Source organism: Chiloscyllium plagiosum, unplaced genomic scaffold (assembly GCF_037043375.1).
Source record: "Chiloscyllium plagiosum isolate Xiang-an unplaced genomic scaffold, Cpla_swu_hap1 HiC_scaffold_25, whole genome shotgun sequence".
In the NCBI taxonomy this organism is placed as follows: Eukaryota; Metazoa; Chordata; class Chondrichthyes; order Orectolobiformes; family Hemiscylliidae; genus Chiloscyllium; species Chiloscyllium plagiosum.
In genome coordinates, this window is record NW_028270163.1 from 56,119,720 (window position 1) to 56,143,733 (window position 24,014).

The window sequence follows — 24,014 nt, forward strand, 5'->3', positions numbered from 1 at the left end:
CTATTATCAAATTGGAGAGGGTTCAGAAAAGATCAAATTGCTGGGAATGGAGGATTTGAGTTATAAAGAAAGGCTGGGACAGTTTTTACTGGAGCATAAGTGAATAAGGGGTGACCTTCGAGGTTTATAAAATCATGACAGGCATTAAGGTGAATAGCAAGGGCTTTATCCTGCGAGTGGAAGAATTCAAAACTTGGGGCATATTTTTAAGGTGAGAAGAGAACTATTTTAAAAAGTGCCAGAGGTGGTTGCAGGTACAGTTGCAACATTTTAAAAGACATTTGGATAAGTACATGAATCGGAACGGTTTGGAGGGAAATGGGCCAAAAGCTTCTAAGCAGGAGTAGTTTAGTTTGGGACTATGGTATGTGTGGACTAGTTGGACTGAAGGGTCTATTTCCATGGTGTCTGGATGAATAATGTGACTTGGCTGAATTTTTTTTAAAAAATTGGTATTTGGCTTTTCATTACATCTGTTTTGTTCTTTCCTCCTTTTGTCTTGTCTGCTTTAATGCCCTTCCCTAATATTGCACAATGTTTTCCTTTGGGTGAAGAGATCCCCTCAGGTGTCAGACTTCTAACTTGCTAATTTGTCTGTATCTATTTGTTGTTCATCAGTGATCTATCTTTCTTTCTTTCTTACCTAATCAGTACAATCAAAACTTGTCCGTCCGTCCGTCCGTCCGTCACAGCCGGGTATTGAAGTGATTATTGCCATAGATTTATTCACTATAATCCACAGATTGCTTCACTTTTTCTTACAATTGTACCATCATCCTGTTAGGTTCTTTTTCTTTGAGATTCTTACACATTTGATGCAACTGCAATATGCTAACTTCTGTGAACAGCCAAAAATATATCAACACCAGGTTTATTTTGAAGCACTAGCTTTTGGAACGCTGCTCCTTTGTCACGTGGTATAAGATCATAAGACACAGAATTTATAGCAAACATTTATAGTGTCATTTAACTGAAATTGTGTATTGAAAAAGACCTGGATTGTTTAAGTCTCTCATGTTTTAGAATGGGCATGTTGGTTTCAGTTCTGCCATATGTAAATTCCAGAATTTTAAGTCACATTCTCAAGTGAACTTTAACAATAGGTGTCATGTTGGCCCAGATAATGTATTGAAGGTGTGAGGTACCATGTGTGAGGCTGTCTGTGCCCCAATGTTCCGAACAGCTAAAATTTATTAAGTAAGTACAAGCTTTGGAGGAACCTTTTTAACAATCTTCGCAATGCTTGCGAAGCAGTGTCAAGAGAGCTCTCTGAACAAAGCTCCCTTATACAAAATTTTACATCATAGTCAGTAATGTCCCCAAGACAACCCCCTGCCACTCCCCCATAGTCACATGCCACTCAAGACACAATGTAGTGATTTGATTATTTTCAGAAATAATGTGATGTAGACTTTTCCCTAATGGCAAAATCTGGTGTAAATCATTTTTTTATTCAACTGCAATGTTCTTCTTAATTCTGAATAGGAAATGACAATGTAAATTTACTCTGAATAGTAAGAGATGGTAATGTAGTTTTTTACATTCTACCTGCAAGACAGAGAAACATACCCGGGACATCAAATTTCTTGCAGTTCAGCAGAACAAGTTTAATCCTTTAACATCTCATTCCCTCCTTTTCATCATTTCATGATAACAAAAAGTGCATTTTTCAGCTTCCATATCAGCTTATTCATAAGTATCATACAGTCAGTATTTAAGTTATTGACACACAACATACAATGATTATAACATTAAAAATTACTAGCCCATGTAGTAGGTAGGATCCTCTCATGTAGAAAAAAACATTCACCAGTAAAGTTCTTAAATCCACAGTCCTTAGTGACAACTCCACTCCCTCCAAGTTGAGTGGAAACGAGTCAGTTATCCAAAATCTCCTTCAGTAAAGTCCAACCTGAAAACAAAATCCAGTCTGTTGCACACCACTCTATGGAGAAATCTGAATTATTGGATAAGGGCAGTTAAATACTTAACAAAACTGACAAGACTTCTATCCTTGTGGAGATCCACTGGTATCCTCCATCTGAAATATGAGTGTGAAGTACGGCAGCTGCAGCAGCAGGGAAGGTGAATTCAGCATTCTTTGCTGCTTCTACTCCGGCTCTGCTGTCAAATGTAACAAAGCCAACTGGCTGTTTAGATGTTAGCTTGATCAGTGAATGTTCATATCCTTTAAATGATCAAAAGAAAAGGTAAAGCTCACGTAGTTTAATATCCATAGAAGGTCCACTCTCAAAAAGTGTATGGGCCTCCTCTTCACCGTTGTTGGCTTATTCACTTTTCGTGCTCATGACTGGGGAGCTGCTCGAATCAGTTGGATCAGGTTGTGGAGGGGCAGGCGGTGGTCCGAAAGCATGATTTACCTGTGAATGGAGAAACTGTAGAGATGAGTTTCACTATTTATGTCATAAGTTTTGTACAATCCATAAACTTCTAAATTGTATTGCCTAAACAATTCAGTCATTTATAAATAACAATCAATGGTCCTAAAATCAAACCCTCGGGGACAGTGTTCAGGTTATTCCAAATGATTTTCCTTTGACAAATTAATACTTGACTCATGTGAAAGCTGTCATGAATCTGGAACAGCAAGAAAACAATGTTTCCTGTGCTTTAGCCATTGAAGAGGCAGTTTCAGTTCAGATTTAAATCTCAAATATTCATGGGAAATAAATGCAGAATATATTAAAATATGTTCTCCAAATGGAAACTATAATTTCTCCGTTAAAGCAAACAATAACCATTGCCACATATTAACTCTAACTTCTGATATAGTTCAAAGGCTTGATATTAATGACAAAAATGGTCCTAATTTTTTTAAGTTTCATGATCAGTGTTTTTAATTAGAATGTGTGTTTGCTGCCAAACTGACATTGTAAATTTAACTTCCCAAATAAAACAGTCAGAATTACAGTGGGTACAGACCAGTAAATCTACAGCTTTGGTAGAGATCAACATTATTTGAATTTGCAGTATGAAGGGGGCCAATGAAGTCTTAACAATAATTCAACAGCACTCAAAACAGCTCAGCCTCAAGTTCTAATATTCTCTCAAATCTGAACAAAACGTCAAAATTAAAATGCACTCTTTTTGTGAACACTGCATTTAAAAAAAGCAGCAAAAATATTTTAAAACAATACCCTCATCTGGCTAAAGCATGACCACTAACACAATTGTTTTTTTTTGAAACAGGTATTGTAGAATTTCAAGCAAATCAGGGGGTCAAGGCCCTCAATCAATTTGTTTTAAGGTTACACATTTGATAATTTTTAAAAGGACCCAATGTTGTATAATAATGTAAAAACAAAATCTGCCCGAATATATCGTCCACAAAGCACATTAAACTGAGATCCTGATTCAAATAAGGCAGAGCAGTTACTTAAAAGGATTTTGGGTTTCACCCCCACACTCTCTGCGAAATAAAACTAGTTCCCTGTAATTACAACCAATCTGCCAATTCACTCCTTATTCCCTGAATAAAGACAATGCTGTTGTATCTCGTCGTCATTCTTCTTGGGTTTTAAAAAATGCTGGAAGTCCTTAGTATGGCTTTGACTTACATTTTTCAACAGGTTCAACCCTTGCAAGGTTGACTGGCGTTATTAGCATCTTCCAATTTTGACCATACACAGTGAACACAGAAAACTAAAACTTAAGCCAGCAAAGAGTATCACATAGTATTTCGGTAACAAATCTGGGTCTTGATAGACACATTGTCATAATCTGGATTAGTGGTGCTGGAAGAGCACAGCAGTTCAGGCAGCATCCGAGGAGCAGTAAAATCGACGTTTGGGCAAAAGCCCTTAATCAGGAATAAAGGCAGAGAGCCTGAAGCATGGAGAGATAAGCTAGAGGAGAGTGGGGGTGGGGAGAAAGTAGCATCGAGTACAATAGGTGAGTGGGGGAGGGGATGAAGGTGATAGGTCAGAGAGGAGAGTGGATAGGTGGAAAAGAAGATAGGCAGATAGGACAAGGTAGGTTGAAGTGTTCCGAGGCGGAAGATGAGGCGTTCTTCCTCCAGGCGTCTGGTGGTGAGGGAGCGGCAGTGAAGGAGGCCCAGGACCTCCATGTCCTCAGCAGAGTGGGAGGGGGAGTTGAAATGTTGGGCTACAGGGCGGTGTGGTTGATTGGTGCAGGTGTTCAACCCCAGGGCATCAATGTGGACTTCAACAGTTTCCTCATTTCCCCTTCCCCCACCTCACCCTAGTTCCAAACTTCCAGCTCAGCATTGTCCCCATGACTTGTCCGGACTTGTCCTACCTGCCTATCTCCTTTTCCATCTATCCACTTCACTCCGCCCTTAACAGACTTTCCAATGCGTGTGAAGAAGTGTCAAGAGATCTCTCTGAACAAAGGGTTCAGTTCTTCCTTTACACACAATTTTACATCAGTTAGTAATGCCCACAAGACAATCCTCAGCCATTCACATGTAGTCACATGCCACTCAAGACATAATGTAGTGATTTGATTATTTCCAGAAATAATGTAGTGTAGATTATTCCTTAATGGCAAAATCTGGTGTAAATCTTTTTTTCAAACTGCAGGGTGTGGTCAGAATTTTAACTGCAATGTTCTTATTAATTCTGAATAGGAAATAACAACAATATAAATTTACTCTGAATAGTAGGAGATGGCAATGTAAATTTTTTTCATTCTACCTGCAAGGCAGAAACATACCACCCTAACCCTGGGACATCCAATTTCCTGCAGGTCAGCAGAAAAATTAACCCTTTAACATCTCAGTCCCTTAAAACACAAAATTATGAAGAGAATACATAAGATAGTAGAGAGGATGTTTCTACTGGCAGGTGAAACTAGAACAAGAGGGCATAACCTCAATTAGGGGTAGCAGATTTAGTACTGAATTGAGAAGGAACTTCTTCACCCAGAGGGTTGTTAATCTATGGAATTCCTTGCCCAGTGACGTAGTTATAGTCATAGAGTCATAGCGATGTGTAGACGCTACTTCAGCAAATGTTTTTTTTAAAGCTAAGATAGATATTTTATTGAACAATAAAGGAATTAAGTGATATGGTGAGAGTGTGGGTAAGTGGAGCTGAGTTCACGAAAAGATCAGCCATGATCTTATTGAATAGCGGAGCAGGCTTGAAGGGCCAGATGGCCTACTTCTGCTCCTAGTTCTTATGTAAATTGTTTTAACTATGCTGGTTCTTTGTTCTTGTTTTAATTATTTATACTTATCCAAGCGATGTCACCCAGCAAACTAAATTCACTTGAGTCCTATTCTAACGTTGAAACTTTATTTATTCCAAGTAATTATACAATTACCCTTGATGGATCAGATTACCATGTCCTAGAGTCATGGAGTCATACAGCATGGAAACAGACACTTTCGTCCAACCGTCCATGCCAAACATAATCCCAAACTAAACTAGTCCCACCTTCCTGTTTCTGGCCCTTATCCCGCCAAATGTTTCCTATTCACTTACATAAGTGTGTGTTCTTACATTAGTGTCTTTTAAACATTGTAACTATGCACGCATCCACCACTTCCTTAGGAAGTTCGATCCATGTGTGAATCACCCTCTGTCTTTGCCCTTTTCTGTCTTTTTTAAATCTCTCTCCTGTCACCTTTCATATGTCCCCTAGTTTTGAAATCCCCCATCCTAGGAAGAAAAATCTATCATTAACACTACCTATTCCCTTTATAATTTTGTAAACCTGTGTAAGGTCACCTCTCAACGTACTACATTCCAGTGAAAGATGTCCCTGCCTATCCAGCCTTTCTTTTCAACTCTGACCTCCCATATCTATCAACATCCTGGCAAATCTTTTCAGAACCCCCTCAAGTTATGACTTGGAAACGCTGGTGTTGGACAGGGGTGGAAAAAGATTAAAAATAACACAACACCAGGTTGTAGTCTAATGGGTTTATTCTGGCGCATTGCTCCTTCAGGTGGCTGTGGAGGTTGATGAAGGAGCAGTGCTCCGAAAGCTAGTGCTTCCAAATAAACCTGTTGGACTATAATCTGGTGTTGTGATTTTTAACTTTATTCTTGTTCTAGCAGGGTGACCAGAACTGGACACAGAATTCCAGAAGAGGCCTCACCAACATCCTGTACAATCTTAACATAACGTCCCAACTGCTAAAGTCAAAAGGACTGTGCAATGAAGGCAAGCATGCTAAATGTTGTCTGAACCACCCTGTCTATATGTGATGCAAGCTTCAAAGAATTATATACTTGAACCCTGAGGTGTCTGTGTTCTACAACGCTATCCAATGTCCTACCATTAATTGTATAAGTTCTGCCCCTGTTTGTTGTCCCAGGATGCAATAGCCTGTATTGCTCTAAATTGAACTCCAGCTGCCACTTTTCAGTCCAGTGCCCCATTTGATCAAGATCTCTTTGTAATTCCTTCTGAAGGGCTTATGCATGAAATGTTGACTGTCCTGCTCCTAGGATGCTGTCTGACCTGCTGTGCTTTTCCAGCGCCGCACTTTTCAACTGACTCTTCTGCATCTGCAGACTTCACTTCCTCCTAGTAACCTCCTTCACTGTCTATGATGCCACCAATTTTGGTGTCTGCTGCAAACTTACTAACCTTGACTTCTATATTCTCATCCAAATCATTTATATAAATGACAAACAATAGAGGACCCAGCAGTGATCCCTATGGAACACTGTCAGTAACAGGCCTGTAGTCCAAAAAGCAACCTTCTACCACCGCTCTGTCTTTTGCCGTTAAGCCAATTATGTATCCAATCGGCAAGCTTACCCTGAATCCCATGTGATCTAACTTGACTAATTGGTCTACCATGCAGAACTTTGGCAAAGGCTTTATTAAACATCTTCAGTAGGCCTCAGGTGAAGCACAGCTGATAATTCCAGCTTTCAAACAACGAAGAAAATTTCCAGCCTAGGAACAGGCCCTTCAGTCCTTCAAGCCTGAGCTGATCCAAATGTACTGTCTAAACCTGTCGGTCAATTCCTAAGCATCTGTATCCCTCTGCTCCCCACCTACTCTTGCATCTGTCCAGACGCATCTTAAATGAATCTACTGTGCCTGCCTCTATCATCTCTGCTGGCAACGCATTCCAAACGCCCACCACCCTCTGTGTGAAGTACTTGCCGCGTGTATTTACCCCGGGAAAAAGCTTGTCTCTATCCACCCTGTCTATACCCTTCATGATTTGGTAAACCTCAATCAGGTCCCCTCTCAAACTCAATTTTTCTCATGAAAATAAACCTAACCTCCTCAACCTTTTTTCATAGCTAGCACCTTCCATTCCAGGCAACATCTTCGTAAACCTTCTCTGCACCCTCTCCAAAGCGTCCACATCCTTTTGGTAATGTGGCGACCAGAACTGTACACTGTATTCTAAATGTGGCCGAACCAATGTCTTGTACAATTTTAACATGACTTGCCAGCTCTTAAACTCAATACCCCGTCCAATGAAGGCAAGCATACTATATACCTTCTTGACCACTCTATTCGCCTGTGCAGCAACCTTCAGGGTACAATGGACCTGCACTCCCAGATCTCTCTGCCCATCAACTTTTCTCAAGGTTCTTCCATTCATTGTATAATTCGCTTGAGAATTAGAATTGCCTAAATGCATCACCTCACATTGGTCTGGATTGAAAGCCATCTGCCACTTTTCCATCCAACTCTCCAGTCTATCTATATCCTCCTGTATTTTCTGCTACTCCACCAATCTTCATGTCATCTGTAAACTTGCTGATCATACCAACAGTGGCCTCTTCTAGATCACTTATGTATGTTACAAACAAGTGGCCCCAACACCAACCCCTGTGGAACACCACTGGTCACCTTTCTCCGTTTCAAGAAGCTTCCTTCAACTACTACTGTCTCCTGTTGCTCAACCAGTTCTTTATCCACCTAGCTAGATCACCCTCCACACCATGTGACTTCACTTTCTCCATTAGTCTACAATGGAGAACCTTATCAAACGCTTTACTAAAGTCCATGTATATGACATCAACAGCCCTTCCTTCATCTAACAACTTGGTCACTTCCTCGAAGAACTCTATTAAGTTGGTAAGGCACGATCTCCCCCACACAAAACCATGTTTCTATTTACATGTTTGGGTTGGTGATACCATTTCCTGTTGTGATGTCACTTCCTGTTCTTTTTCTCCGGGGGTGGTAGAAAACCCCCAACCCAAAGAAACCCAAACACATCAGTGCTTTGCCTGAGGCCCACTGAAGATGTTAGGGTGATGAAACGTCTGGAAATGAACCTTCCAGCTCAGCCAGCAAACCGACATCCAGAACATCAACCTGAGCTGCAAATCTTCTCAAAACTCAATTTAATAAAGTCCAAGTAAACAATATCTACTGCTCTGCCTTCATGAATCTTTTTGGTAACTTCCTCAAACAAACTATCAAGTTTTTTGAGACATGGTTTTCCTTGCACAAAACCATGCTGACTATCCTTAATCAAGTTTTGCCTCTCCAAATGCAAGTAAATCCTACGTTCTAGAATCAGGGGTGTAGGTTTGCTCGCTGAGCTGTAGGTTTGATATCCAGACGTTACATTACCTGGCTTGGTAACATCATCAGTGGCGACCTCCAAGTGAAGCGAAGCTGTTGTCTCCTGCTTTCTATTTATATGTTTTTCCAGGACAAACACATCCCCTTTATACAGGTCAGTTGGTAATGCGTACAGATACTCTGGCCACTCCCTCACAGTCACAGACCACTTTCTGTCACGTTACCCCAGGTACAATGGTAGGATGAGATCATCCTCCAAGATGATGCAAATGTAAATACCCTAATCCTGGGGAATTGTTATGCAGACCATTTCCTGACTCAGTGATTCCCCAAGATAATGTAGATGTGATATGTCCTAGCTTCAGGGGATTACTATGAAAGTGTTTCTGAATGCAAGGCACTGAATGATGGTTTAATTTGATAATAGTAGAGGAGTAGTAGCAAATGACTGTCTAAATGGAGTGGGAGTCATCCGCATTCCTGCATGAATGTCATCCCTACCCACTTTCAGAATGTTCAGTCAATGCAGTTTAAGCCTTTAATGTCCAGAGAGATATTCCAATTTAAACTTTTAACACTACAGTATCTCCTCTTCTGTAATGTGAACTGTTCTCAAAACATCAGTCTTCATTTCCCTGAGTTCTCCAGCTCCATGTCTCTGTCTGCAGTAAAAACCGATACAAAATATTCATTTGATATCTCTCCGATTTTCTGAGGTTCAGCACAAAGACAGCCCTGCACCCTCTCTAGTTGCCTTGTTACACTTGTTGTACTTGTAGAGTCTCTTTGGATTCTAACATATATGAACAACTTAGTTACGAATATATATAGTCAAACTTGAGGGTTTTTTGGTACGGTGGCAGTGTTTCTACCTCTCGGCCAGAGCATCCAGGTTCAAGTCTCCGCTGCTTCTGATGTGTCATAACACATACAAACATGACAGTGTGGCCAAATGGTGCTGATTTTAAAGGGTTTTATTGCACAGTGGTGAGGGGCCAGAAGTACTGAGTCATGGCCAAACAGTTCCCACGTGTCCAAACAGGTTTTTGATTAAAATAACTACAGTCTCTACTTGTAATCTTGTTATTGCTAGCAATATTAATTGCTTTGTTGTTTGCAATGTGAATTAATTAGCAAAATAAGTGAAGAGGACATTCAGTAGAGCAAATACCTCCACCATGCCGTACTCATAATTGTGCAGCTCTTCCTTGCCTGATTGATGCTCTGTAACAACAAAGCTGGAAAAAAAAAGCCTTTTTTTTTTTGTTGAGATTCCATATCTGAAGGGAGCTTCAGTCCAATCTGCATTCAACAATCTGCTCTGAAAGCTTTGCTCACATTTTGATAGCTCAGAGTCATAGATGTACAACACGGAAACAGACCCTTCAGTCCAACTCGTCCATGCTGACCAGATATTCCAAACCAATCTCGTCCCACCTGCCAGCACCCGGTCCCTATTCATATCCCATCCAGATGCCTTTTAAGCATTGCAATCGCACCAGCCTCCACCACTTTCTCTGGCAGCTCATTCCATGCACATACCACCCTCTGTGTGAAAAAAATGCCCCTCAGGTCTCTTTTATGTCTTTCCCCCCTCACCCTAAACCTATGCCCTCTAGTTCTGGACTCCCCCACCCCAGGGAAGAGATTTTGTCTGTTTACCCTATCCATGCCCCTCATGATTTTATAAACCTCTATAGGGCCACCCCTCAGCCTCTAACGCTCCAGGGAAAACAGCCCCAGCCTGTTCAACCTCTCCCGGTATTCAAATGATCCAACCCTGGCAACATCCTTGTAAATCTTTTCTGAACCCTTTCAAGTTTCACAACATCTTTCTGATAGGAAGGAGACCAGATTTGCATGCAATGTCCTATACAGCTGCAACATGACCTCCCAACACCTGTACTCAATACTCTGACCAATAAAGGAAAGCATACCAAAAGCTGCCTTCACTATCCTATCTACCTGCGACTCCACTTTCAAGAAGCTTGTGAACCTGCACTCCAAGATCTCTTTTTCCAGCAACACTCCCTGGGACCTTGCCATTAAGTGTATAAGTCCTGCTGAGATTTGCTTTCCCAAAATGCAGCAACCCCACATTTATCTAAATTAAACTCCATCTGCCACTACTCAGCCCATTGGCCCATCTGATCAAGATCCCATTGTAATCTGAGGTAACCTCCTTCACTGTCCACTACACCTCCAATTTTGGTGTCATCTGCAAACTGACTAGCTATACCTCTTATGCTCACATCCGAATCATTTATGTAAATGATGAAAAGTGGAGGACCCAGTACTGATCCTTGTGGCACTCCACTGGTCATAGGCCTCCAGTCTGAAAAGGAGCCCTCCACCACCACCCTCTTTACAGCCTTTTGAGCCAGTTCTGTATCCAAATGGCTAGTTTTCCTGGTATTCCATGAGATCTAAGCTTGGTAACCAGTCTCCCATGTGGAACCTTGTCGAATGCCTTACTGAAGTCCATATAGATCACATCCACTACTCTGCCCTCATCAGTCATCTTTGTTACTACTTCAAAAAACTCAACCAGGTTTGTGAGACATGATTTCCCACGTACAAGGCCATGTTATTGTAACAAGTTCTACATAACACCAGCAGCAATCTACAACATGGTTACTGATGAAGTTAATTTGTCCTGTCACCATATGTTAATGGATCATTTTTTTACAAAAGTGATTTTGTGCCTTTGCTGAAAACAATTTCATTCTTCCTTTAGCTACACAATCCATCTACTGGGTTTCATTGACATCCATCTTAGTTTTTGAGAGAGCCTATAAACAGGCTACCACGGGTAAAAACATTACATCTGCCCATCTTCAGTGGCTGATGTAAAAGCATAAGATTGCAGTGAATTATTATTTTGTAAGTATTAATCTAGTGCCAGCTAATCTATTTTCTAGATATTGAACAAGTAAATATTGGTTGAAAGAAAAATAGTGTTGGAAACTCTCTTGACAGATAACCTCTGTGGAGAGATAAATAGTTAACATTTCAGATTGCTTACTTTCTGAAAGATAATTAAAGTGAGTAATTGGTGTTGACTTAAGTTAGGTCTTGTAGACATTTGTGAAGGGCTAACTGATGGCAGAGTTTCTCAATTTTGATAGGAAAAAAATACAATGATGGAGATTGAGGTTCAGACTGATCTCCTTCAAGAAGCCAAGGAGAGTATCGAAGCAGCAAAGAGCTATAAGGATGAGCTGGAACAACGGTTACAAGGACTAAATCAAGCAAGAAAACAGGTCAGTTATTTTACTGGTGATCTTTCATTCACGGAAGAACTGCGTTTACCTTTCAGGTAATCTTGAGACATTCCAATACACTTCACAGTCAATGATTTTGTAATCTGAAGTACAGTCACAATTGTTTTGTAACCAAATTGTGCACAGCAAGAGTCATCAAATGATTGTGACATGAATGGTCAGTTGCATATTGGATAAACTGGGACATAGACATCAATGGCAAGGCAGGATTTCTTGACCATTTCTACTTGCGCTTTAAGGTGATGAACTGCTCCTTCTTGAATTGTCATAATCTGTGTGACAGAAATCTCCTCCTGTGGTACTGTTTGCATGGGGGTTCCAGGGTTCTGATGCAGCAGTGAGGTGTTTCCTACATTGCTGCATTGTTCACATTTAAGACCATAAGACTTAGGAACAGAAATTAGGCCATTCATCCCACTTACTGTATCCGTTGCTCCCGATGTGGTCTCCTCTACATGTGATCAGTATGAATATCTACTCGCACAGCGCTTCAGAGAATTTCTCTGGGACACCTGCACCAACCAACCCCACTACCCTGTGTCTGAACACTTCAACTCCCCCTCCCACTCTGCTGAGGACATGCAGGTCCTGGACTCCTCCATCACCACTCCCTTACCACCAGAGGCCTGGAGGAAGAATGCCTTGTCTTCCGCCTCAGGACCCTCCAACCCCATGGCATTGATGTGGATTTCACCAGTTTCCTCATTTCCCGCCCCCCCCCCACCTTATCTCAGTTCCAACCTTCCAGTTCAGCACCACCCTCATGACCAGTCCATCTTGCTTCCCACATATCTTCTGCACCCTCTCCTCCAACCTATCACCATTACCCCCATCTCCATTCACTTATTGCACTCTTAGCTACCTTCCCCCTCAGCCCCACCCCCTCCCTCCCATTTATCTTTCCATCCCTGAGGCGCTCAGCCTCATTCCTGATGAAGGGCTTTTGCCTGAAACGTTGATTTTCCTGCTCCTCAGATGTTGCCTGACCTCCTGTTCTTTTCCAGCACCATGCTCTACACTTACCCGTGCTCTCACTATATCCCTTAATTCCTTCACAGTTTAAAAAAAAACTATCTTTGCTTTAAAAGCGTTTACACAGAAGATAGGTGAGGTGCTAAATGAGTATTTTGTCTCTATATTTACTGAGAAGGATATGGAAGCTAAAGAACTTGGAGAAAGAAATAATGTATTGGAGTGTCCATATCAGAGAAGGTGGTGTTAGATGTCTTAAAACGCATAAAGGTGTGACCTGGTCAGGTGTTTCCCAGAACTCTGCAGAGCTCCTTACGGAGATATTTTAATCACTGGTAGCAGTGGGTAAGGTGTTGAAAGACTGGAAGATGGCTAATGTGGTGCCATTATTTAAGGAAGGTGATGAGGAAAAGTAAGAACTATAAGTCGGTGACCCCGATGTCACTGTTGGATAAGTTGCTGGAGGGGGTTCTGAGGGATAGGATCTACATGTGTTTGGCAAGGTAAGGACTGATTTGGAATAGTTAACATGGCTTTTGACTTTGGGAAATTGTGTCTGACTAACTTGATTGAGTTTTTTGCAGAAGTGACAAGGAAGATTGATGAAGGTGGAGTGGTGGACGTTGTCTATATGGACTTCAGCAAGGCGTTTGACAAGGTTTCGTATGGCAGACTAGTTAGCAAGATTAGATCACATGGAATCCAGGGAGAGCTCACCATTTGGATATCAAATTATCTTGAAGATAAGAGACAGTGTGTAGTGCCAGAGGGTTGTTTTTCAGACTGCACGCCTGCAACCACTAATGTGCTGCAAGGATTGGTGCTGGGTCCAATGCTTTTTATCATTTGCATAAATGATTTGGATGTGAATATCGAAGGAATGGTTAGTAATTTTGGAGATGACACCAAACTTGGTGTTGTAGTGAACAGTGAAGAAGGTTATCTTTGAGTACAACAAGACCTTGATCAAATGGGCTGACGGGTCAAGGAATGGCAGATGGAGTTTAATTTAAATAAATGTGAGGTGTTGCATTTTGTTAAGGCAAATCAGGGCAGGACTTATACACTCAATGGTAGGGTCTTGGGGAGTGTTGCCACACAAACAGACCTTGGACTGCAGGTTCACAATTGCTTGAAAATGGAGTCACAGGTAGATATTGTAGTGAAGATGTTGTTTGATACCACTTTAATGGACAGTGCGTTGAGTATAGGAGTTGGGATTCAAAGAAAAATGCTGTAGTCAGCTGGATGCAAAGCTCACTCCTTGTGTTTCCTCAACCATGTGCCTCAGCCCCAACCTAAGAGGAACTCTTCCTGCTAAGCCAGTATCTGTTTTCATAATGTACTAGCCATCTTTAGTAAAGTAGCCAAGTTGAAGGATGTTTTGTACTGTGACCATTATGTCCAGGAAATAAAGACTTGAATCCCATGAAAATGCGCTGACTGAATGGGACCCAGACCTGAAAATGCCACTGCAAGTAAGGTGAAAACTTGCAATTTAAGTGTACAGTTGCTGAGACAGTATTCAGATATTATCGTAGTCTGCAGCTTTGACCTGATGCAGCAGAATATACAGCTTTTGATTTGAGTCCAGCAAAGTCTGATATGTGCATTGTCTTATTCTGGAAACGCCACATTATGAATATGAAAGGAAGTGTCTGATGCTTACTATTTGGGAACACTTGCAAAGTTAATGTGACCCCTGGTTATTTGTTGGAGCCCACTCTAAATATCTTTTATGTAACTGAAAGCACATGCAGCTTGCTGCAGTCTGTTTAGCCATCTTACTACTCCACTTTACGAAACGGCAAATGAAACTGAGCTGGGCAAGTAAACAGAGGATTTGTTCAGTCTCCCTCCAGTATGGGTGACACTGGCAAGGCTCCCTTTATTGTGAATTCCTTTCTGTCTTGATTTTAAAAATCAATAATATTGTGGAACTGGAGTTACATGGAGCCCAGACCAGATAGTGGTGACAGATTCCCTTCTCCGAAAGAAGTTAGTGAGCTCGTTAGACCAGCCGCTGAATCACCATTTTGACAGAATTGACTCCCCAAATGGGAGTTAAATTTATGAATTGTGTGTTCATAGCTCAGGATTATACTCAAATTACAAAACAAAATAGTAAGGGCTGTTTTCTTGCATTAATTAAAGCTGTACAGGACTGCTTCAACCCAAATGTGCCTTTTCTTTCAAGAGGTTCCCTGAAGATATTAATAACTCCCTCAGCCTCTCTCTCTTGCCCCCATATTGTTTGTGCACAATTCAGTTTTTAAAAAAACTTCAACTTGTTAATCATTTTTTTTTCATGTTGAATTAAGTTGACGGAGAGGGTAGATGCTTGAATGGAAACATGCCGTGGTTAAATCCCAGGCAAGGAATGTACTCAGTCTTATTTTTTGTGTATGACTGTGCAGGGTAATTTTGTTTAATTCAAAGCCTTTGTTCATGTTGCATATAAAGTAACACCAACAACAGATAGTGGAATTCACCTAAAAAGGAAACACAAGTTTCTCTTAAACTACTTCCTGTTTTATTGTAACTGTCTACTGGACAAATTGGTAGTAGAGATAAGGATTCAAAAGACTTTTGTGGCTTGTTGCATCACATCCTATCGCAAACATGTTGAAATTTGAAAAGTGCACACATCATTCAAAGCACTTGTTGAGTGGGTGGAACAAGTTAGTGACTTCACTAAAATAACTGCAATTATGCTTTGCCAGGAATGCTGGGGTTGATGGAGGCGTTAACGTAAATCATAGTCACTCACACTTTCCCAAACCTTGGTCTCTCCCCACCCTTGAATTATAAAAGTTCTGACTTGTGCTGAAATATAGTTTTTAGATACAGGGTTAATCTCATCAGCTGATGGTCCCGCTGTCTGTCTTCATTCAGATGCTTCTTAAAATCTGTCTTTGACCATGCTTCTAAGTCATCATACTAATATTTCTGTGTCTTGGTGTCAGACTTTTTGATACTCTTGTTAAGTACCTTTTGATATTTTATTGGTAAAAGTCTTTTGTACAATGGATCCTCAGAGACCTAACATACAATAGAGATGTGCATTGGAAGTCCTAATTATGCTGACCTCTGTGGGACCAGGATGAGTGAATTTCCAAACATTTTTTTGCTCTCTGGGGCAACCTGCAAAAGTCTGAGTTACGGTTGGAGGCCTCAGACAGATCTGAGGTATTTACTGAATTGTTAGCTAGGATATGTCATATTGATTAAAAACCTCCTCTAACCCCTGGGTAACTATACAAACTTTGAACTATACAATTGACACCCACAATCCCTCTCGCTCTAATCCTTCCTTGATGACCCTTACTATTCCCTCAATAAAACCTGATTAACCTCCCACCTCATCCATTTAATGTAATTCTACTGTACTGACCTTGCCCATTCACCCATTTCTAATATCCACACTGGCCACTTTCAAATTTGCCTTACACCAGCCACTGCGTAAAAGGGGTTTGATAGGGGCTCTCCTCTCCCCTGCTGCTACAATGTTGTGATGGAATTCTTGTGTGATTGTATGATTCATTTTTCGATAGAAGTCCACTTGAGATCCACCAAAAGACACGAAGCAGTGTCTAGTTGCAGTAACATTGGTAGAGAACAGCAATCTGATTATGATTCATGGGCTGTTATGTCAAAGGCACTGTACAAATATAAACTGTAGTTTACTGGTCAATAATTATCCCGCAATATTAAGACAAAATAAATGTTCTAATCTCTGTGGCATTGCTGCTTTTGGGAACTTGCTGTGTGCAAATTGATTGTTGCGTTTCCTACTTTACAACAGTGACTATGTTTTAAATCTACTTCATTGGCTCTGAAGCAAGTTATTTTCCTTTTCGGAGCTGTGGAGTCCAACATTACACTTCCTGTAAAGGAAAAGGTATCAGACCTTTTATCTAAAATACAGGTGTTCATGTTTTCAACTGTACTGTGATGTTGGTCCAGTGAAGATGGTGCATGTCATTTAAGAATTGACTTTCTGAACAACTCCTTTAAGACGTGTAGTGAGCGGAGACCAGTTTTTTGTTTAAATTTCCAGGTATTGAACACTTAATGAACTTTTGTTTCATGGAGAGTTTGGATTATTTCTATTCTTCAATGTGTGCAGTCAATGTGTCAGCCCCTTTTCTCCTTCCCTTCCATTCGTAATATTCAGATGATCACTAGTTGCTCTCCAGATCTTTGTTCAGGTGCCCATCTCCCTGTAGTTGAAGTTACTCACCTGTCCGGTTCACAAGCACACCTCAATATGCTAAACAGGAAGTGCATTTTTTTCTCCTCTCATTAGCCATGTTGTGACAAAATAGTTTTCTGGCCCGAGATCGTCTAAACCAACATACATTGAGAATTAAAGTTGGAACTTTCCTTAGTACCACATCAGGCAATACATTTACCCAGAAAGCTAACAACAATTTGCATTTACCAAGTGCTTTTTAAACCTAGGAAAATGTTTCCAAGTGTTTAAGAAATATTTAAATTTACATTAAAGCATGGGAGATATTTGGCCATAAGCTTGGCCAGAGGTTTTAGGAAACATCCTCAAAAGAAGAGGGATAGGTTGCTCTTTGGAGGGTCGGTGTGGACTTGTTGGGCCAAAGGGCCTATTTCCACTCTGTAGGTAATCTAATCTAAGAGAGAGACTAAATGGGAAAGATTAGGGAGAGAATTCCAGAGCCACAGTTGAAGATAATTGGTCCACTGATAATGGCCTTGAAATTGAAGCTGCAGGAGAGGTGAAAATAGGAGGAGGATGGTTATTTATCACAGTGGGGCAGGAGAAGCTTACAGAGGTAAGATATGAGGCTACTTTGCACAGAAATAGACCCTTTGATCCAGCCAGTCAATGCCAACCATAATCCTAAACTAAACTAGTCCCATCTGCCTGCACTTAGCCTGTATCCCTCCAAACTTTTATTCATGTACTCATCTAAATGTTATCCACCACTTCTGCTAGAAGCTCATTCCACATATGAACCACTCTGTATTTAAAAAAAGCTGCTCCTCATTTCTTTTTAAAGCCTTCTCCTCTCAACTTAAAAATATGTCCTGTTGCGAAAAGACATCTGCCATTCACCTTTTCCATACCCCTCTATAAGGTCACCCCTCAACCTCTGACACTTCAGTGAAAAAAGTCCCAGCCGATCCCATTCCCCCAGTGTGGGAAGAGATTCAGGACCTCTTCCAACCTGCTGAAACACCAGCATGTTCACACTGGAGACCATCATTTGTCCAGTCTTTGGAAAGAAATTTGCTCATTCATCCACCCTACAAAGACATTAGGGAGTTCACAACTTAAGCAGCAATTGGATTCAGTGGTTCATTACATCCAAGACTGAACCATTTTTATCAGGGATTGGTTTTGCTGATTTAATAAACACCAACCCAGTTATAGGATTCATATTGTGATTAAAACTCATATCAACTTTATGTGCACAAATCTTTTTTAATATCTTTAACACTGTTGGTTTTGTTTGAGGTGCAAGAAGTTCATGGAGTTCTATGTCACAAAGTTTGAGACAATCCAATCAGTCCCCTTAGCTGCTTTCTACCCTTGCACTTGCCCACCAGCCCAAGCTGCCTCCAAACTCCCCTCTGACAATTATCTGTTTTTAGTTTCCGTTCCATCTCTCTCCCACCCTCCCACCCTCCCTATCAGTTTTCATTGTTGAAGATATGAGGAGTGTTCCAAGAATAGATTAAAAAAAAAAGAGAAAATAACATAAAGCAAGGACAGTCACGAGAGGAAAATGTTCTACAAAGGGCGGCACGGTGGTTCATGGTTAGCACTGCTGCCTCATAGCGTGAGGCTCCCAGGTTCGATTCCAGCCTTGGACAAAGGCAGTAGGAGTATACATAAGAGAAAATCAGGAGGGCAAATAGGGGACGTGAGATAGCTTTGACAAATAAAGTTAAGCAGAATCTAAAGAAATTTATAAATATGTTAAGGACAAAAGAGTAACAAAGGAGACAATAGGACCCCTCCAAGATGTGCAAGGCTTGCCTGTGTGCGGAACCGCAGATGATGTGGGGGATAATCAATGAGCATTTTGCATCAGTGTTTACAGTGGAGAAGGACATGGAAGATATAGAATGTGGGGAAATAAATGGTGACATCTTAAGTGCCCATGTTACAGAGGAGGATCTGCTGGATGTCTTAAAATACATAAAGTTGGATAAATCACCATTACTTGATCAGGTGTACTCAGTGGAAAGCGAGGGAAGTGATTGCTGGGCCCCTCGATGAAATATTTGTATCATTGATAGTCACAGGTGAGGTGCCGGAAGACTGGAGACTGGTTAACGTAGTGCCACTACTTAAGGTGGTAAGGAAAAGCCAGGGACCTATAGACTGGTGAACCTCACATCGATGGTGAGCAAGTTGTTGGAGTGAATCCTGTGGGACAGGATTTACATGTATTTGGAAAGGCAAGGACTGATTAGGGATAGTCAACATGGCTTTGTGCGTGGGAAATTATGTCTCACAAACTTGATTGAATTTTTTCAAGAAGTAACAAAGAGGATTGATGAGGGCAGAGCGGTGGATGTGATTTATATGGACTTCAGAAGGCGTTCGACAAGGTTCCCCATGAGACTGGTTACCAAGGTTAGATCTCATGGAATACAGGGAGAACTAGCCATTTGGATACAGAACTGGCTTAGAGGTAGAAGACAGAGGGTGGTGGTGATGGTGGAGGGTTGTTGATCAGGGTGGAGGGTTGTTGATCAGACTGGAGGCCTGTGACTCAGTGGAGTGTCACAAGGATCAGTGCAGAGTCCACTACTTTTTGTATTTACATAAATGATTTTGAGGAGAAAGTGAGGACTGCAGATTCTGGAGTACCAGAGTTGAAAAATGTGGTGCTGGAAAAACACAGCAGGCCAGGCAGCATCCGAGGAGCAGGAGAATCGACGTTTCAGGCATAAGCCCTTCAGGAATGATTTTGATTTGAGCACAAGAGGTCTAGTTAGTAAGTTTGCAAATGACACCAAAATTGGACGTGTCGTGGCAGCGAAGAAGGTTACCTCAGACTATAACGGGATCTTGATCAGATGGGCTAATGGGTCGAGGAGATGGAGTTTAATTTAGATAAATGTGAGGTGCTGCATTTTGGAAAGGCAAATCAGAGCAGGACTAATACACTTGATATTAAGATCCTGGGGAGTAAAGAGATCTTGGAGTACAGGTTCATAGCTCCTTGAAATTGGAGTGACAGGTAGATAGGATAGTGAAGAAGGTTTTTGGTATGCTTCCCTTTATTGGTCAGTGCATTGAGTGTAGGAGTTGGGAGGTCGTTGCGGCTGTGCAGGGCATAGGTTCGGCCTCTTTTGGAATATTGTGTGCAATTCTGGTCTCCTTGCTATTGGAAAGATGTTGTGAAACTTGAAAGGGTTAAGAAAAGTTATTTAAGGATGTAGCCAGGGTTGGAGGATTTGAGCTATAGGGAGGGGCTGAATAGTCTGGGGCTGTTTTCCCTGGAACATTGGAAGCTGAGGGATGACCTTAGAGGATATCCTCAAACGTTCGTCATGTTTTAAGTTGTTCATTCCTGGGATCAGTCCTGTGAACCTCCTCTGGACCCGCTGCAGGGCCAGTGCATCTTTCCTGAGATATGGGGTCCAGAATTGTTCACAATACTCTAAATGTTGCCTGACCAGAGCCTTATAAAGTCTCAAAAATACATCCCTGCTTTTCTATCCTAGTCCTTGAGATGAATGATGGCATTGTATTTAACTTCCTAACCACCGACTCAACCTGCAAGTTTACCTTAAGAGAAACCTGGACTAGAACTCCCAAGTCCCTTTGCACTTCAGATTTCTGAATTTTCTCCCCATTCCTGAAGAAGGGCTTATGCCCGAAAGGTCGATTCTCCTGCTCCTTTGATGCTGCCTGACCTGCTGCGCTTTTCCAGCAACACATTTTTCAGCTCTGATGTCCAGCATCTGCAATCCTCACTTTCTGCTCCTGCTGTTAAGCCAACTTTGTATCAAATTGGTAAACTCACCCCAAAATCCATCTGATCTAACTTTACTAATTAGTCTACCGTGTGGAACCTTGTCAAAGACTTTACTAAAGTTCAAGTAAACCACATCTACCACTTTTCCCTCAGTCTTAGTTACCTCAGAAAACTCAAACATGTTTCCCTCACACGCAACCATGCTGACTGTCTCTAATTGTTCCTTGCCCCTCCAAATGCATACAAGTCCTATCTTTAAGAAGCATCTCCAAAGGCTTGCCCACCACCAAACTCAGACTATCATCTATAGTTCCCAAGCTTCTCCTTACATCCCTCGTTTAAACAAAGGCGCATTAGCCACTCTCAAGTCATCTGGCACCTCGCCTGTAGTTGTAGATGATACAAATATTTCTGCCAGGGGCCCCGCAACTTCTTCCTTAACTTCCCTCAATGTCCTGGGATATACTTGATCAGGTCCTGTAGAATTATCCACCTTTATATTTTCTAAGACTTCTAGCACTTTCTTTCTGTAATGTGAACTCTTTTTATAACATCAATAATTATGTTCCCAAGTTCTCTAGCTCCATTTCTTTCTCCACCGTAAAAACTGACAAAATATTTATTTAATATCTCTCCCATCTCTTGACGTTCAACGCAAAGACAATGACTTTGATCTTTAAGGGGCCCTACTCTCCCTCAAGTTGCTGCTTTGCTCTTGATATGCTTGTAGAATCATTTTGGATCATCTTTAACCTTATCTGTTGAGTCCATCTCCTATTCCCTCTTTTTCTTCCTGATCTCCCTCTTAAGAATGCCTCTACACTCTTTTTATTCTGTTCAAGAAATTCATTTGAACCTATTATCTAATGTGACTTTTTTTTATTCTTGATTAGAACCTCAATATCTTTATTCATCCATTGTTCCCTATTCCTACCAGCCTTACCTTGCACTCTGACAGGAACATATTAGCTCTGAACTCTTGTTATCACACTTTTGAAAGCCTCCCACTTATCAGACATTCCTTTACCTGCAAACAGTGTACTCCAATCAATTTTTGAAAGTTCTTTGAAATCAAGGATAAGAATTTTAAAATCAAGATGTTGCCAGATCATAAGCCAATGAGATCGACGAACATTGAATGATGGGTGTGCAGGACTCACTGCAGAATTTTAGATGAATTAAAGATAACTGGGTGCAAGGTGGGAAGATAGCAAGGCAAGCATAATTGAGACATAAAGACATGGATAAGGGTTTCAGCAGCTGACGAACTGAAACAGGTATAGACAGGTAATGTGGAACTTAGCAAAAAAAAAGCAAACTACTGCAGAAGCTGCAATACACTGTAGATGTGGCAGCATCTAAAGAGAAAAGCAGAACGATATTTTAATGTGGAAGTTAGTATTTAATAATAAATAATTATGGGAGAAGCTTTTAATGGGAATACTGTTATGCAGATACATTATCAGAAAGCATCGTTCGCCTGTGCAAACCCATGTTGCAATCGAGATTCCATTTATGATGACTGCAGATCTGTCTCTCTTTTGTCATGTTGCTGAGTTTGGTTTTTCCTTACAGATCACTGAAAGTGCAGTGCAGACACGTGATGTTTTGAAGAATCACTTTAATGACTTGAAGGCCAGGTTGACCAAGCTGCTGGATGAACGGTTAGTGATGTTGCTCCAAGAAGTGGATAAAATTGAGCAGGAGAGCATCAAGCCCCTTGACGACTGTCAGAAGTTAATCGAGCATGGTGTGAACACAGCAGATGAGCTACTTCGAGAAGGTAAGACCATTAATGCCCAAATGCCTATCAAAACATGAGCGTTAACCAAGGCTTAGTGGGCATTGAAAGTTTTATGATAAAGGCAGAATGGAAATGGACAAAAATTTTGAATTTAAGGGACTGCCTTGCAGATGCTCCTAAGCAGATGATTCTTTTACTATTTTATAGGAGAGGTTGCTGTGTGCTGTGGAACAGCACAAGAGGAGAAACTTGGAAACTTCACTAAAAAAGCTTTGCAAATCCAACTTGACAGGTCAGTATTTTTCTGTTTTGAGTTATTTCTCTCTCCCTCTTAAAGGTGAGTGAAGAATAAACAAACAGACAAAATAACATGTATAAATAATAGGATAATACTACGAGGGGATTTCAACTGAGCCGGTATTGGGATAGATAAGGGGTGAAAGATTTAGAGGGGGCCAACGGCAGGAGAGCTTTATAAGTCAACATATGGAAAGTCCTTAAGAGAGAGAGCAGGGCTGGACCTAATTTTAGTGAACAGACCCAGACAAATGGTCATTGTGGCAGTGGGGGAGCATTTTCATATGGCAACCATAATTCAGTATGACTTAAAGTAATTATTGACAAGGACAACCACCTTTTGAATTGGGGAAAGGCCAATTTTAATAAGATAAGACAGGATCTGACCGAAGTGGATTGGGAGCAGCTACTTGCAGGAAAAGGTACATCAGGGTAGTGGGAGACATTCAAATGAAATGGAGTGCATGGCCATAAAGGTGAAGGATGGGACCAAAAGTGCAGAAAACTAAGGATGTCACGGGCTCAGTGACTCCTCCGGTTTGTTGTTAATCATACGTGGGAGGAGCGTGTCAATGATAGGGCTCGCATTTAATGTCAATCTCTCTGCTGTCTGAGCAAGCCCTTCTGTTAAGAGCTATCACATTATTGTGGGATGTCATTTTTCCATCACTGAAGAAAAGGTTTATTAGAACCATAGAAATGATACAACACAGAAGGCAGTCATATGACCCATGTTGTCCATTTTGAACCAAAGGCACCCAGATGCCCTTTCTAATTCCATCTTCCTGCACATGCCCCATATCCCTGAAGGTTACAGCACTTAATATGCAGATCCAGGTACTTTTTGAAAGAGGTTAGGGCCTATGCCTCCGCAATCAACTCCAGCAGCAAATTCCAGACACACACCATCCTCTGTGTAAAACAATGTTTATTTTCTTACTCCTACAATTCTTCTACCACTTAACTTGAATTTACGACTTCTGATTTTTGAACACTCTGCCATGAAAAACAGATTCCTCCTGTATACTTTATCTCTACCTCTCGCAATTTTGTATACCTCAATCATGTCGCACATCCCTGTTCCAAGGAAAACAACCACAATCTTTCTTACCTCTCCTCGTAGCTACAATTTTCTAGCCCTGGCAACATTATGGTAAATCTTCTCTGCACTCTATCTGGAGCAATTATGCCCTTCCTGTAGTGTGGTGACCAGACTGTGTACAATACTTCAGTTGTGGTGTGGCC

At 41.2% G+C, this 24,014-nt stretch overlaps 1 protein-coding gene across 5 annotated transcripts in view; it reads left to right on the top strand.

Moving 5' to 3' along the window:
* crlf3 (cytokine receptor-like factor 3) overlaps window positions 1-24,014 on the top strand; it is a 77,384-nt gene that overhangs the window by 32,435 nt on the left and 20,935 nt on the right. For 3 of the 5 annotated variants that reach the window (XM_043715124.2, XM_043715125.2, XM_043715126.2), the window contains exons 2-4: window positions 11,625-11,759; window positions 22,304-22,511; window positions 22,680-22,764. In XM_043715124.2, the coding sequence (XP_043571059.1) occupies window positions 11,637-11,759; window positions 22,304-22,511; window positions 22,680-22,764 (416 nt within the window). In that variant the 5' untranslated portion in view covers window positions 11,625-11,636. Of the gene's footprint in view, window positions 1-6,044; window positions 6,154-11,624; window positions 11,760-22,303; window positions 22,512-22,679; window positions 22,765-24,014 lie in introns of all 5 variants that reach the window. The other 2 variants (XM_088000763.1, XM_088000764.1) reach the window with 2 other exon arrangements.